We start from the raw sequence: 14,540 nt of genomic DNA, 5'->3' as shown, positions 1-14,540 counted from the left end.
ACGCATGAAGTTCAGTGGGGTGAATATGGTTTTGTGAGTATATACACACATGCCTACACACACTGTGTATCTCTACATATACATGTCTCTGCGTCTGTTTTTTATAAATCTGTCTGCATAAATGCCACACACGCACTCAGTGCTTCGTTACAAGTACCTGCGTGGTTTTATACCCGTGTACATGTTTTCGTGAAGCCTTTGAGCTGTAATGTAGCCCGATGGAGTTGTTTCCAGTTCATGTAACCTTAAGCAATGAACCCCTGCCTGTGCTTGGTGCTCTGTTTGCTTCGAGTGCCGCGTGCGGCGTGCAGCAGCCTGCCTGCGGATAAGCTGGCACTGTGTGAGTAGCTGGCCGTCCCCCACACCGAGGGCTGCTTGCTCACACCCTGCCTGACGTTACAGCTTTTCAGTAGCCTTCGGAATCATCCACTCTGCAAGACTGTCTGAAACCTGTAACACAGAGAGACAGACATCATTACAGGCTGAAATAACACATAAAAGCCTATCTCCTGAGGAGCGTGTGAGGTCAGAGCAGCGCACGTCTGCCTTTGCATGCCGAGCAAGGAAACATGCTCTTACTGATAATATTTGATGGTTGTGCAAGGCTGAATTCTGCTCACTGGCCCTTATTATCTTTCACCTTTCCTGTGCAAATTCCTTGCTGTTTCTGGATGCTTGCTGATTGTAGCTGTGTGCATTTACCTCTGGTTTCCACATTCCAGTATGAATATCACTTCCCTGTCCTTTCCATCCTTTTACCATCTGGTTTTTCCTCTTTTTCTTTACCCTTCTTTCCTTGACCCTGCAGTCTTTCAGGCTGTTGCAGCTCTGCCCTGGAACCGTCTTGCTGGAAATGCCAGAAACTTGCATTTTTCCCCTTGCAGAGTGACAGCAGTGTCCCTCATCTCCTCAATGCACTTTTTGTTCGCTCACTGGAATCATGTTGGACTTGGCTTGCTCCTGGGTGGATGTTGTGTGTTTGCTGAAGAGACATTTGTTTCTCAAACCAGTATTTCTGGTCCCTGCCACTGTCCAAAATCAATAGACTAACTCCGTGTGGTTTTACACCCTCGTTTGCTCTTCCTAACCCTTTCTTAGTGTTTCTTACTGCTTCTTAGGGTTTTGTTCCTTAACAAAAACAAGTAAAAATTGACTGGCTGCAGACTTCACACCCGAGTTCCCCCAAAAACATGCATCGGCAAGTTACCACCGGGTGGATTTCATTCCACCTCTGTGCACAGGGCTGAAAATTGCAGTACTCTGGGAGGTGATTCAGAAGCAGGAGAGCCAGTCCTGCCCCAGGGTGGGAAGGTGGATGCCTGGGTGTGGAAATGGCTTTGGCTGATTTTTATCTGCTGCCTGCAAAAGCCTGGAGTCCTGGAGGTGCTTTTCAGTTATCCTCCTTCAACCTGGCAGGACCACGGTGCTCCTGGAGATTTCCAGGCAGCAGACCGCTGCTTCAGGGGGTTTCAGGTTTCCTAAAGCTTCCCTTGATTTAGAAACACAAATCTCCATAGCAGCTTGTTAGGATTTGTGTTCCTCCATCACTGAAAATCCACTCTGTGCTCCAGCTGAGCATTGACAGCTGTGGCCTGGTTTTGGGCAGGGTGAACGCCTGCGACCTCTAGGGAAGTGGTGATTCTTTGAGAAAGCATCTTATGTCCAGGACCCCCCACGATAGCTATGAGTTGGGTATTTGCATTTCTCTAGTAACGATATGTATCATTTGCAGCGCTTGCTCTTGCCCCATTGACTGCACAGGATCAAGCCCTTTGAGATTTCAAAACACACTGTAGATTTTAAATATTTGGGCCTCATAACCTTTCTGTGGATTAGGTAAGTGTTACTGCTTAGCATTGTAAATGGGTAACTGAAGATACAGCCCTCCTGAATTTGATGGAAAGAGGTTAGTAACCTGCCCAAACCGAGAAGGGCATTAGTAATAGAGACATCACTAAATCTCAGCCCCATCCACTGTTGGTTAGACAGCATTGCTTCTCTATGTATGTCTGTCTCCTGCTTGAGATAGAGATGAATAAAACGTGCTTTAATGTTGTCTGTGTCCTGGTTTGCCTGTGGTGGTGAGGCATTTCTCTTTCAGTGTGCTGAGATTGTTGCTATTCCTGGGCAGTTCTTGACTTCCCAGGGTTAGCCCTGATTTGGCAGCTGGATGCGTGCCTTTGTGCACACTAGGAATACAGGCAGAGAGCTCACGCCTTTGTTACGCTTTTAGGCATGATTGAGTGGATAGCAGTGGGGACCAGGGCATCCTTCATTCAAATTAAAGCACTTGAGTTTTCCACCTGTTGTGTTTCACCTTGTGTTAGTGCAGCAACCAGCAGTACTCTGTGCCCCAGCACTTGGACCCAACAGGCAGTTGCCTGGCTTCTGCATCTGGTGCTGCTTCCTTATTGCAAGGTATCTTTTTCTGTTCTGTAGTGCAGCTCCATGTGACCATCACAGCCTGCTGATAACAAATGGATTTTCCTTGTGTTTTTATAACGTACCTCCACAAGGGAAAGGAGAGCTGTAGGTGTAGAAGCACTTGGCTTTGGGTTTCAGGCTGCCTTTGAAACAAGACCCCATCAATGTAATACTGGAGACCTGCAGTTCCAGAGCAGTATTTTTTCATTTTTCAGCATTTTCCTTCACACCTCCAAGCAGGAGTGGTCTTGGAACAAATCTGGCCACTTCTAAAGCCTGATTAAAAACAGCCATGAGGGTAACCAACTGCCCTGTTCTGCCTTTGTGCTTTGGCTGGGCCTTCTGGTGTGTCTGACCAAGATCAATCAGATGTCTCATGGCTTAGTATAACCAGTTCAACCTAATGCACCTTCATTTAGCTCTAGTGCTGTTTTTATCCGTCTTTCCACATTGTTTGTCCTACTTGCAACTAGCAGAAGAGCCAGACAATCTCATTTTGTCAAACAGGTTTATGGCGCCTCTAAGAAGCTTGGTCTATATTTAACCTGTGGCCTGTTTTCAATAAAAACTTAGCACAGGAGGAGGTGAGCGCCAATCTCTTTTCCTCTCCTGCTGGTCATTTCTGGAGGCAATCTCAGAGTCATGTCACTTACAGTTGCTGTCCCATTTCTGTGGGCTGGGGACAGCTCTTTGGTGTCTTTTGGTACCATCAGGCTCGATTCTGAACAGCAAATTCGTAGTGTGTTTCTGCCTTGTGTGCTTGTCTCCTTGGTTTGAAGTCTCACTTCCCAGTACACTTCAGCATAATGCGGTTGCTTCTCAAAGTGTGCTTAAATACTGCTGAGTGCGACAAGCGCTGCGTACCTGCGCCCTGTGGAGTGTGTGGACATTGTTAGCCAGGAGGTGCTGTGAAGCCTTCTTCGTGGAGAAATAGCCTCTCTGCCTGTTTTTTTTTTCCAGGCACTTAAACCGTCTTTCCTGTTAATTTCAGAGTAAATTGTTGTTTGATTTTGTTGGTTGGGTTTTTTTTTAGCAAACTTTGCTTTTTCTGTTGACAGTGTTTAACAGAAAACTTTATGGAGCACATTAATCTGTTGTATTAGTGGGTGTTGAGTCTGTTGATTTTCACTACCTGAGTTTGTGTGCATTGACATGAAACCTGTAAGCCCTAACTGCATTGTTTGAGGTACTGTGCAAACACTAGTCATGGAGACTGTCCTGGTTACAGAACACTTATCTACTCAGTGTTACTGTTTTGCACATGTGGACCAAATTCTGTTCTTGTACACACGGCAAAGAATTTACATTGGCTGACTCTAAGAACTGTTGCTTGTCTCATTGCAAGTTCATTGCATCCTACTTGACATTTGGAGTCAAGACATGCTATTTCCTTTCTTCTCAATTAAGTAGCCAGGCGTGATACCTGCTTTTTGTATTCCCTTCCCCCTGTCAGAACTGTTTTACCACCTCTTGCTTGGTAGTTTAGACGTTTGAGGCCTGTTTTGAACCTGACTTTTCTAAATCCTCCTCCCTCCCTGTTTTATTTTGCAGGCCCTGGTTCGGCTTCCTCCTCACATTTCACAGTGCGATGAAGTCTTCAGGTTCTTTGAGGCTCGCCCAGAAGACCTTAACCCTCCAAAAGAGTAAGTGCTGTGATGGATTTCCAGTGCTGCTCAGTTCGTTTTGATTAGCTGGAAGGAAAAGGTCATTTGCTTTTATTACTGCTGTAGGTGTGGAAACGGATTTTGTAGCTTGCAAGCACTGCCTAGAAAATGCCCAGCAGTTACGTACAGCTACATCTGGTGTGTGGAGGACAGGGGAGTTAGGCAGCCCTCAGACACAATTTTCAGCCATCCTCCACCCACCTTTGCAGTGTTTCTTGCTTATGGTTCTAATGAGGGAACCTCCCCTGGCTTGTGGCTTTTAGCTGATAATTATCACCAAAGAGTCATTCAGTTCCCAAAGGCATTGGCTCAGCAGCAGGGGGAAATCCTGCCAGTAAGCACTTGGCTCATAATTACCAGCTGCTTCTTTAAATGTACTCCTGCCCAGAGATACTTAGGCATCTGAAGGGAGAGCAAGATTGTGGTCCAGATCCAAAATTGTCTCTGGAGAGTCTATTCTTTCTAAGCAGGAAGCCAAGAAAAGGCTGGGAAAAAGAGTTCCCACTGAACATGAAACGGAATCGTAGCCTTTACCTTGGAGCAGACAGGCTGATTCATGCTGATGCAGTCAGGGTTCACAGGACTGATATATCCAGGGGAAGCATTGGCAGGAGGGTATTTGCAAGCAACTGTGCTGCCTCACCTGATATTTCCTTTTCTCCTTCATACAGAACAGGATATATTTTATTGTGCTCGGCAATAAGATTTTGACTCAGTCCCATCGTGTTTTGTGCTGCTTTGTTGCACAATTTGAAACTTGATTGTGGGCTGTGTTATCGTAATTTGCTTTCTTCAGTGTTTGCACAGCCTGTTGGGGAAGGGAAAATGGATGTGAAGCTTTTGGGTTTTGGGCACTTCAGCACATGCAAACCTGTAGTTTGCAGAAAGATTTGTATTGGCTTCAGCTGTCTGTTCCCATGCTGGTGTAGAGGAGAGGACATTTGCAGTTTGATTTCCCAAACTTTGTCTCTTGCACATAAGTGGTTTTATATAAGGGGATGTATTAGCATTTGCACTAAAGAAAACACTGCTAGCATAGCTGAGCGCGAAGTCTTTTTTGTTTTTTGAATGAGAAAAAGAGCAGTTTTTAAATCAAAGGGCTGGAAAGAGGTCTGCTTCTCTTTTTTTCTTCCTTTTTCTAGCCAACCTTGGTTTAGAAAAATGTGTGGGGTGAATAACAGTTACATGTTCATTGTTAAGCACGTATTGCAAACCTAGAAACCATTGCAGCAGGATATGCCTACACTCTTGAGACCTGCTGACCATCAGAGTTTCCATTTAGGATCTGTAAGGAGGTTTGCAAGGGTTGCTTGATCCCACAGCCACCCCTCTGATGCAAGGAGACAGCCCCATGTGCCAGGAGAGGAGTGAGGTCCCCCGGGTTATGGGAGAGTTCACCTTGGGGGGTCTCAAATGGACCTCAGAAGTCTGCTTTAAATGCTGTTTAACACTCCTGTCTGCTTTCTCTACTGACATGGACCCTGCAGTGTTAGGGCTGAGTAAAACGGAGTCAGGACTGGACCTCCACCAGGCAGGGAACGGGGACCAGGGCTCACCCCTGGGCTGGCACTAGTCATTATGGCTTGCCTTCTCTTTTCCCTCTTACAAGTTGTTGAGGGCCTTTTGCTGAGCTCCCTGTTCGACAGCCTTGCAGCAATTTTCAAGTTATCCATTCACTCCCCCCCCGCTGGAAAAACAAAAAAGACTACATGTTCTCAGCCCAAGCCTTGCATCTTATTCCAACCTAGTAATAAGTGTGATTTATTTCCCTGGAAAATGTAGAGCAATAACCTGATTAAATCTCACTTCACTAATGTCTGCAAGACATTAATCTAGCTGGGTTTAAACAAATCCTACCTCGTCTTCTGTAAGCAAACAGATCTTAGGGAAGGTGTCTAAGGTTTCTGCTGGGAGTGCTTCACAAAAGATGTATTGTTGAAACTGAAGATTAGTCTCTACAAAAAGATGATGTAAAAGCCAACGGAAACATCTTGGTGTTTTTCTTCTGTGAAATGAGGGGGAAGGGAGGAGATCTGGGGTGTACTGGACCACTGTGTAGGGTCCAGGGGAAGGACACCTCCAGGGCGATTCTCGGCCTCAGCAGTCACTGCAGGAAGGAGCACGATCAGCCAGAGGAATCCCCGATTAATTCTTCATTTGACTTGGCTACTCTGCCAAGTCCTTCCAGAAGCCATGAGCCAGTGGTGCCCAAGCCCTGTGCATTCAGTCTTCCCTGGACCTCATGGTCCATCATTCATCTCACTGGGGGTGGTAGGAGTATAGCCTGGGGGCAGCTTCTAGACTACCCTGATTATTTTATCTATTTCTTCAGCTGCTTCTTTCAGCCCTCAGTGCAGAAGAGGTTTGCATATTGATCTGTCAGTGTAGACGTGGCATTCAGCTGGCTGGGTTAAAGGAGAACAAACATTGCAAAGCCAGGGACTGAGCCACCAAGGGATGGCAGAACGGAGTTGCTTGTGCCACCTTAATGTCTTCTTTCAGTGCACAATGAGATGGTCATTAGTTGCATGATCACCTGCTCTATTTTTCTGCAGTAGCTCAGCCTCATAAGACAAAGTCTGATCTAGAGTTTAGTTAACTAACTTTCAAGAGTGTAGCCTTAATCCCATGGCACTTGGGTTGTTGAGCCCAGAGAGTCTATTGAATTATTCCATGTCTGCAGAGCAGTGACTGAACACATGCTCCCAGGCAAAAAAAAACATGGAAGCTTAAACCTCGAGGGAGGAGGCACAAAATGTCTGGTTTATCTTGCAGCTGGGATGCGTGGAGAGCTATCCAACCCCTTAATTGCTGAGCCATGGCTTGTGACAACGCATGTGCAGTAATTTGTGTATTACTGCAGTAATTCAGCTGCAGAGCTGTGCCCTTCAATTCTGTGCCTGTTGTCCTAAAAGAAACCAACATTTCCCTGTAGTCCCTTAGGCACTTTTACAGATGCGTTCCTGGCTTCTTCCTTATGATCCTCATCGGCCCTACCCTTGCCTTCTCGCTGCTTCTATCTCCTGTCCTCTCTGGGTTATGCCATGTTTGGCTTGCAGGCTGCACCCTGCAGGGTCATTTCCTACCGCTGCTGTGCTCTGATTGCCCGTGGCGCTGAGCAGCACGCAATCCAGCTATAACAAAAGCTGGGCTTTCCCAACACTCTTATAATCCAGCCAATTTGTTTTGCTGGATTCGCAGCTTAGGTTTTCTGTTTCCTGTTTTGGTGATGGCCCAGGCTTCGGGTCCTGTGACAATAGGCAGAAGGTATTCCTTTCAGCCCCATTAAACCTTTTCTGGGTACAGCAGCTCACAGGCAGATAGCTGGAGAGATGTCTCAAGAAATCACAGCATTTGAACCAGCTGACAGTCCTCGCTGAGTGCTCATGGGCAGTGGAGCTAGCTCCAGGTCAGATAGCTCCCAACAGCAGATTTGCTTCATGCTGCGTGGAAGAAACCATAGGAGGACACTGAATCCATCTGTGGGATAGTCTGGGAGCTCTCTCGGACAATTTCATGTGGTGCTAGTGTGGTCTTTGCAAGGGAGCCTGCACATGTTGTGGGCACTGATGTGCAAGGTGGGGTTTGGAGCTCCAGTGCGAGTGTTCCCAGGGCAGCTGCTTCTGCTGCTCTCACTCCATTCCACTGATTAGCTTCGGAGAAAGCAAGCTTTAAACAGTCAAGTCTGGTACAGGAGGAGCAGTTTTTGATGTCTTACATTTGTAATATGTGGAATTTTAGTGTTTGAGCAAATGCATATGTATACAGGCAAATGACTGGGCTTGTGTGTTTTACCATGCCCATGTCAGGATCAGATCCTGCATTGCTATGGGAAAAGGGTACTGCAAGGTAAGAAGGAAGTGCATTTTTATTTATCCATTATTCTAAGTTAAAACACCATGTTACTGAAAGCCATTCATTTACTGGATACTTCTGTTAATAATTATAATTACTGATAACTAAGCCAGAGGTGGATTAATTTCAGACTTCTACTGGGGATTTAAATTCAAGGCTGAGGTCAGGCCAGGGCTCATAGTCAACAAACAAAATCTCAGAAACCATTTTTTTAATGATTCTTTTTTACTAGAAATAACAGAAATAGCCAAAGAGTAGGATTAATCAATTTGACATTGCATATGGTCCACTGCTTTTAGGGCTTTTTTGCATTAGGTTCAAAGTATCGCAGCCAGACCACGCATGAGTTTTTTCTTTCTGGGTCTGGATCCAGTAAAAGCCAAGGATTCAGTTCTCCAGTACTCTGTCTGCAGAAATGCGTACAGGCTGAAACGAGATTTCTGTTTCAACCATCACTATTAACATTAACAACTGAATTTAAAGCAGTATTCAATAGTTGGAAGTATTTTTCCTGTAAGAATTATAAAGCGATTTTCAAACAACATGCAAATCCAGAAAAACTAGGAAACTTGTTAGGTGTATGACATAATACTATGAGGGCTGATGCAGAAAATGGAGTTGCTGCTGAAGGTGCCTTTACTGAAGAACAGATATGCTTTATTGTGGTCTGTAGCCATGAGCTTTACTGATCGTATCTCTATCACATAAATACTGGTGTAACACTCAGATACTCAGATGCCAGGCAACCGCTGTAAAATGGAAGCTGGATTCTCCCTTTCTTCTTCATGCATTAAATTTCTGATAAGGAAACCAGAAAGAAGTTGCCAGGGTAATGCAGCGACCACGTTAAGGAAGCTTGCTTTAGCTTATGCATGTACCAGTGCTAAAGCACAGTTCCCTAATATGCTTTTTTCTATCCATAAGCACAACTGTGTTTACATACAACTATTTCTGTTTCCCAGATGTACTCTGATCTGCCCTGTAATAACAATTCAATTACCTAATTGTAGAGGAGGAAAATTTTTCATCTGTAAAATATCTGTATTTATTCTGATTTGTTTGATATTATGCAAATATTTTCTCTGTATTTCATCCCTTACATTTCTCTTATAATTCATCCGTTTTAGAATTGCATTTCCGAACACATTTGATAGTTGAGTCTCTGAGCAGATGTGCTGTGAGCAAGACTGTCATTCTTTTTTTTGTGGTTGCTCTTTCTTACAGGACTTACAGTACAGATAATTTTCACATCATTTAGGAATGTGGTCAGCACCACTTCGTGACAATCAGTGCTACAGTCTGCACTTGGCAGTGGTATTGCGACTGCTGAATGCACACATTTTATTAGGGAAATTCATTCCACTTGAGAGATGCAGAATGGAAATTAATTTCCCTAAGAAATACAAAATCAAAAAGAGATGGAAGTTTTATTTTTATGGGATTTATCAGCTGGGAAGTAAATTGTAAAACACAGAGCAGCAAAAGCTCTGAATAAAGACGGTGTAGTAGAGCACCTGTGTTTAGTTTCTCAAACATGTCTGTTTTAGGGCTGTATTTACTAGAAATATTTGGCCTCAGCACCTAAATTTGCATGAAGATGTTTTTTCAGCTTCTGAATCGAGGAAGTGCTTACAGTGTGGGGCTGTCATAAATCAGTGGCTGAGAGGTCAGGCAGCCTTGTGCCCCAGAAATAGAGGAGTGAAGAGTGGCTGAGTCCCAGTTGTGCCCCCTCTGACCTGGAGAGCAGGAGCTCAGTCCCTGGGACCTGGCCTTTGTCAGATGGGGCTCTAGATACACTGACAGTGTATGCTGCCTTTCATCAATGCTTATTATCATGGTCTTTGGGAAGGTCTTGCTTAGAGATCATTATCTTAAATAAACTAAGTCAGTGCAAGGATGGAGGAGTCTCTAGGAATGGAAAAAAAGGAAATAACAGATGCATTACTTGTCCTCTTTGGTTTGACATGGAGCTTTCCCTTTTGTTTGCAACATATAAACAGTTTGTGCTGGCTTATCAAATGAAGGATATTGAAATTTGCTACTGGCTGCAGCATCAGTGATACCAGAAAGTAAGTCAGCCTTCCTGGGAGAAGATTTGAATGTTTTTGCTACTCGTCCAGAAAATTTTAAAAAAATATTATATATAGATAAATATCAAACAATAAACTTGGGGGGAAGCAGAAAGCCCATTAAATGAAATAGGTTCAGCAACCATAAAAAGATGCAGAAGAACTGCAGTTGGAACAACATATGTTACTGCTGTTATTGTACAGCAAGAGCTTTTATTTCTTGCCTTGAATATCACATTTGGATTTGCTCATGCTTTGTAGGTCTGACTGTGAAAGGACACAGGGCTGAGAGGAGCAAAGAGAGTTCAGTGTTCTGATGCTTGGCACTGGTGGCCAAGTGTCCAGGAATAGCTTTTGCCTGGATTGGTTTTGCGCGTGCTGCGAGGCTTGAAAGCGGTATGCTGTCATGGGCACAGGATGGGTTAAGAATAACCAGGCTTCTCTGAAATCCGTCAGAATGTGGCCGAGATCAGAGCCTTGCTCACACGCTGCTGCTTCAGCAGTGGCACCAGACACTGCCTGGCCGGGGCCAAACACAACGGTAGTGTCAGTGCTAGTAAAAGTTTACTATTTATGAACACAAATTCAGGACTGGTGGGTTGGTTTTTTTTTTTTTCTTTCTCTGTAGAAGAGTTGGGACTGAAGAGATGTTTTGAAATGCAGAGATCATGCCTTTAGAAAAACTAAATGCCAGGCCCATTGGCTTGAGGGCTTTTTTCCTGTCCAGTAATTTTTGTTCATATCATAAAGGAACAATCACTGCTGATAATTTGCCAAGACCTATTTTGTAGATTAGAAAGTAATAGTTTGCTTAATATTTAACTTAACCCATGAAATTCCTTCCTTCTGGAGAAGAGTAGTTTAGCGTTTAATGCAAGGGTTTGGGAAATCTGCTCCTTACTGTCTTACTGACGTATTTTGTGATGTTGGAAAGGCCTCTCACATCTGGCTGCATCTGCAGTGTACGGTTTCAGACATTGGCTAAGAGGATTTGATTCTAGTAAAGAAACCCTGTTCCTTCATTAATATGATTCTAGAAATGACCAGTTAGAAAAACAATTTGTTTTTAAAATCATCAGTCAACGTTGGAGGAAACATTACTTCCAAAATCTGTCAGGAAAGCCTTTTCTGCTGGTGCTTCTATATGCAAAACTGGTTAGGGAGCTGAAAGAACAAATTTATTCATCTGGCAGTGGGGTAAAGCCAGGCTAATGAGTTGGGATCGGAGCAGAACCTAAATAACTGGATTCAGGTGTTATCAAACTTGTTGTGAAGTTTTTAGGGCACCCATTATCCTTGAGCCCTCACTTCTAGAAATGTTTAGCTCAGTGCCACAGGATCTTCTGAATATCTCTGCTTAAAAACTGGCCATGCTTGGTTTGAGACCCCAAAGCAGGAGCAGCCCATAGGTTGAATCACCCGTGCCAATAAACACGAAAGAGATATTTAGGTCCACGCAGAAGAGAGTGTCTGGTCCTGCCGTGCTTAGTGCATAAGGCTTGAACTGAGGAGAGGAAGGGGGATGGGGACTTCCTCTTCTAATCTGGATTTCTTGTTCTGGTGAGCCCCCGCTAGCAGGTTAATTGCATGCACTGAGCTGTCTGTCACCGTTGACTCATGACCTGCCAGGCTGGAGGAGATGGGGTGGAGTTTTTGCACTAACGTGACAGAATTGAATATAGCCTGTTTTGTCCTCTGTGTGTCACATCTCTGAAAAACAGGAATAGGCAGCTTATGTTACAAATACAATTATATCATGGAGAAGAATCCAGCTTCTCGTTGCTATGTCTACATTTAGTATGGTCGCACTATTGTTTAATGAAGATCTTTTTCCACTCCAAAGAGGAGGGCACTAGGGACAGATGTGCTGGATGGTGTCTTTGCTTCCAGGGTGATAAATTATCTCCCACAGGCGCCTGGGGTCGGATGGGACTTTTCAGTGCTCTGCTCTTCCTATTGTTGATCACTATGTGACTTTGACATTGCTTATCTGGAGTCCCTTTATTTTTAATGCTGTTAAGGACTGGTAGCCTCGCCAGTTATAAATAGAGTGTTTTTCTCATGGACACGTGACTACTGGAACCCTATATGCAATTCTGAACTGGTTGGGTGCAACGTAAGACATCCCATTACATTTGATAGGGTTTTATCAGGCTGAACTATACATCACAAGGGAGGGCATTGCTTAAAATGTGATCTAATGCTGTTGACTACAGGGCAGGTGGAGTTGACATCTCACATTTATTTAAGGTGAAGCATTTCTGTCTAAACACGAGGAGGTAGAGGTGGTGTTCCTTGGTAAACAGGACTCTGAACTCTGAGAGTCTGTGGTACTGCCCTTAGCATCCAGCAGTTGCTACTGAAGAGAAAGGAGGAAGCAGCGTTAGTAATCAGAGTGCTGTAAAACAAGTAAAACAAGTCATCAGGTCTCTGGAGAGCCACTGCCTCCTGCTTTGAGTTAGGATGACAGCTGGGCTTCCTTTCTGGCTTGGCTGTATCATAACAGCATGTTAGACAGTTCTTGTTTGGTGCACCTGGCTTCACCTGTTCACCCCACGCCACCAAAGGGTTTGCACTGGAAATCCATTTCATTACATACACAGGACTTGGTGGTTCATGTCCACAGAGTTCTGCATGCAGCTCCCAGTGCTGTTGCTGCTTAAAATCTTGCTTGTAGCAAGCTTGGAGAGAAAAAACGTTGGTGGCAGCAGGGACCTATCCCCTGGAATGCTGGATGCGTCTGGGATGATCTATTTTGCTCTGTCCTTGTGTCTCTTGAGAAATGGGATGCCTTCTTTAGGACTCAGGATGTATAAAAAATACTAGACCTCAAGTGGCTCTGGCTGTAGGAGACACAGTGATCTATCGGTAGATTCATTTCCACCCTTTCCATCTTCTTGACTGGTCTGCAGCTGACTGTCTTTCATGCGTGCTTTCCCAGAAACACAAGCAGAGGATCAAATAGCAACATGTTTTGACTCCAAACTCGGGAGTGACTTATCATGTTATCAAAGCTTTTGATTTAATTGAAATTTCACAGATAACCCTAGACCTGCTTTTAAGTGCAGGCTCAAGTGCCAGTGGGAATTCAATTAAACACCCCTCACCCCTCCTTTTAATGCTGGCATTTTGTTGGGAGGTTTATGGAAGGGATTTGCTACTGCTTATCTCTAGCTAGAGCTGTGTGTCTGGGTTCAGAGATACCCTTTGTCTTTTGGCCACTTTCTTTTTCCAGTTATGCAGAGTTTGATTGGAACAACCCTGCTGACAGTAATGGACTATTTGAGATTTACGCTGATTTAGGGATTGCAGAATTTGTTGTGTTAAAAGTAGAATGCTTTACTTTTTTCCAGTCAGATCTCTTAAAACAATTGGCCTAAGCTCAGGAAAGATGTTCATTTAAACAGACCTCGGATACATTCTGAATAGAGGATTGACTGTGGCTTTGCAATACTTTAGTTTAATCTAATAAATGCTGGTTATTTGCTGGATTCTTGCAAGCTGTATTTGCTTCCCAGTTCCAAGGAGTTTTAATAGCCACTCCAGTAATGCTGACTGCAGTGCACTGTGGTGAACCTCAGAACATTGTATATGTCTGATTACATTTGCTTTCAATTACAGTCTTGTGGGTTTGAAAAATCAGAGCAGTTCAGGCTCATTTGGGAACCACCACAAAAAAAATCACTAGTAACCTGAGATATCTAGTGCATGAAAATACGAAAGGAGAAGAAAATGTTGAATGTTTGGGGCCAAAAAATGTCCATTTTGCTTTATGAGAAGAGACCCGTTGCAACAGCTGTGGGGTTAGGATGGAGGGGCACCATATCTAACAGATAAAGCTTTTCCTTTCCCATCCAAGTGTGCTGGGAATGAAGTGTGAGTGACTCGTACCAGAGACAGCGTTCATCAGAGACTTGAAGCTGTCCTGGTTCACTAGGGAATTAGTAATTTGCTGCTCCCTGTGGATAAGTTGCTGGTCTCAGTCCTTTTTCTAATGATTAGAACCTCACCAATGTTGTCCTCTCTTGCAAGGGGAGCTGTAGTAGCAATCTTGAGGATGTTAAGATTAAATTAATCTTCATATTTCAATCAGAATGCACTATTTTGTGGAGATGTTGGTTATCCTCTAAATCTGGCTAAAAGAACAGCTTTTCATGAAAATGTGCTACCAAAAATGAATGGTTCTTGTTGAAACATGGTCCCAAACCCCACAATTTCGGATAGTTTTCATCAGCCTTACTAGAGCAGTGAGCAGACATGTGCAAAGACATCCAAGAGATGGCTTTGCAGGTGACCCTTTCTGCAATGGTGTTCAGGTCTCTGGGTGCTGTGTGGTTGAGACTTGATCTGCCGTTCGTAGTGCTGCAGTGTGTCTGGTGATGCCTACTGAATCCCTTACTTTTCCAGCAGGCAGCTCTGGGAGAGAGCATCATCCACGTGGCAGATCCCTTTCTCCCCTGCCAGCATCTGGCGAGCAAAGAAAGGGCTCATGAACACATGAAAGAGCAAGTGCTGGTGCAACACTTGT

General features: G+C 44.2%; 1 protein-coding gene across 3 annotated transcripts in view; it reads left to right on the top strand.

Moving 5' to 3' along the window:
- The window catches only part of SH3PXD2A (SH3 and PX domains 2A), a 272,105-nt gene that overhangs the window by 117,155 nt on the left and 140,410 nt on the right, over window positions 1-14,540 (top strand). For all 3 annotated transcript variants that reach the window (XM_055805638.1, XM_055805632.1, XM_055805652.1), the window contains exon 5: window positions 3,976-4,067. In XM_055805638.1, the coding sequence (XP_055661613.1) occupies window positions 3,976-4,067 (92 nt within the window). The remainder of the gene's footprint in view (window positions 1-3,975; window positions 4,068-14,540) is intronic.

The sequence above is a fragment of the Falco peregrinus genome, chromosome 1 (assembly GCF_023634155.1).
Source record: "Falco peregrinus isolate bFalPer1 chromosome 1, bFalPer1.pri, whole genome shotgun sequence".
Lineage (NCBI taxonomy): Eukaryota > Metazoa > Chordata > Aves > Falconiformes > Falconidae > Falco > Falco peregrinus.
This window is presented reverse-complemented; position numbering and strand designations above follow the sequence as displayed.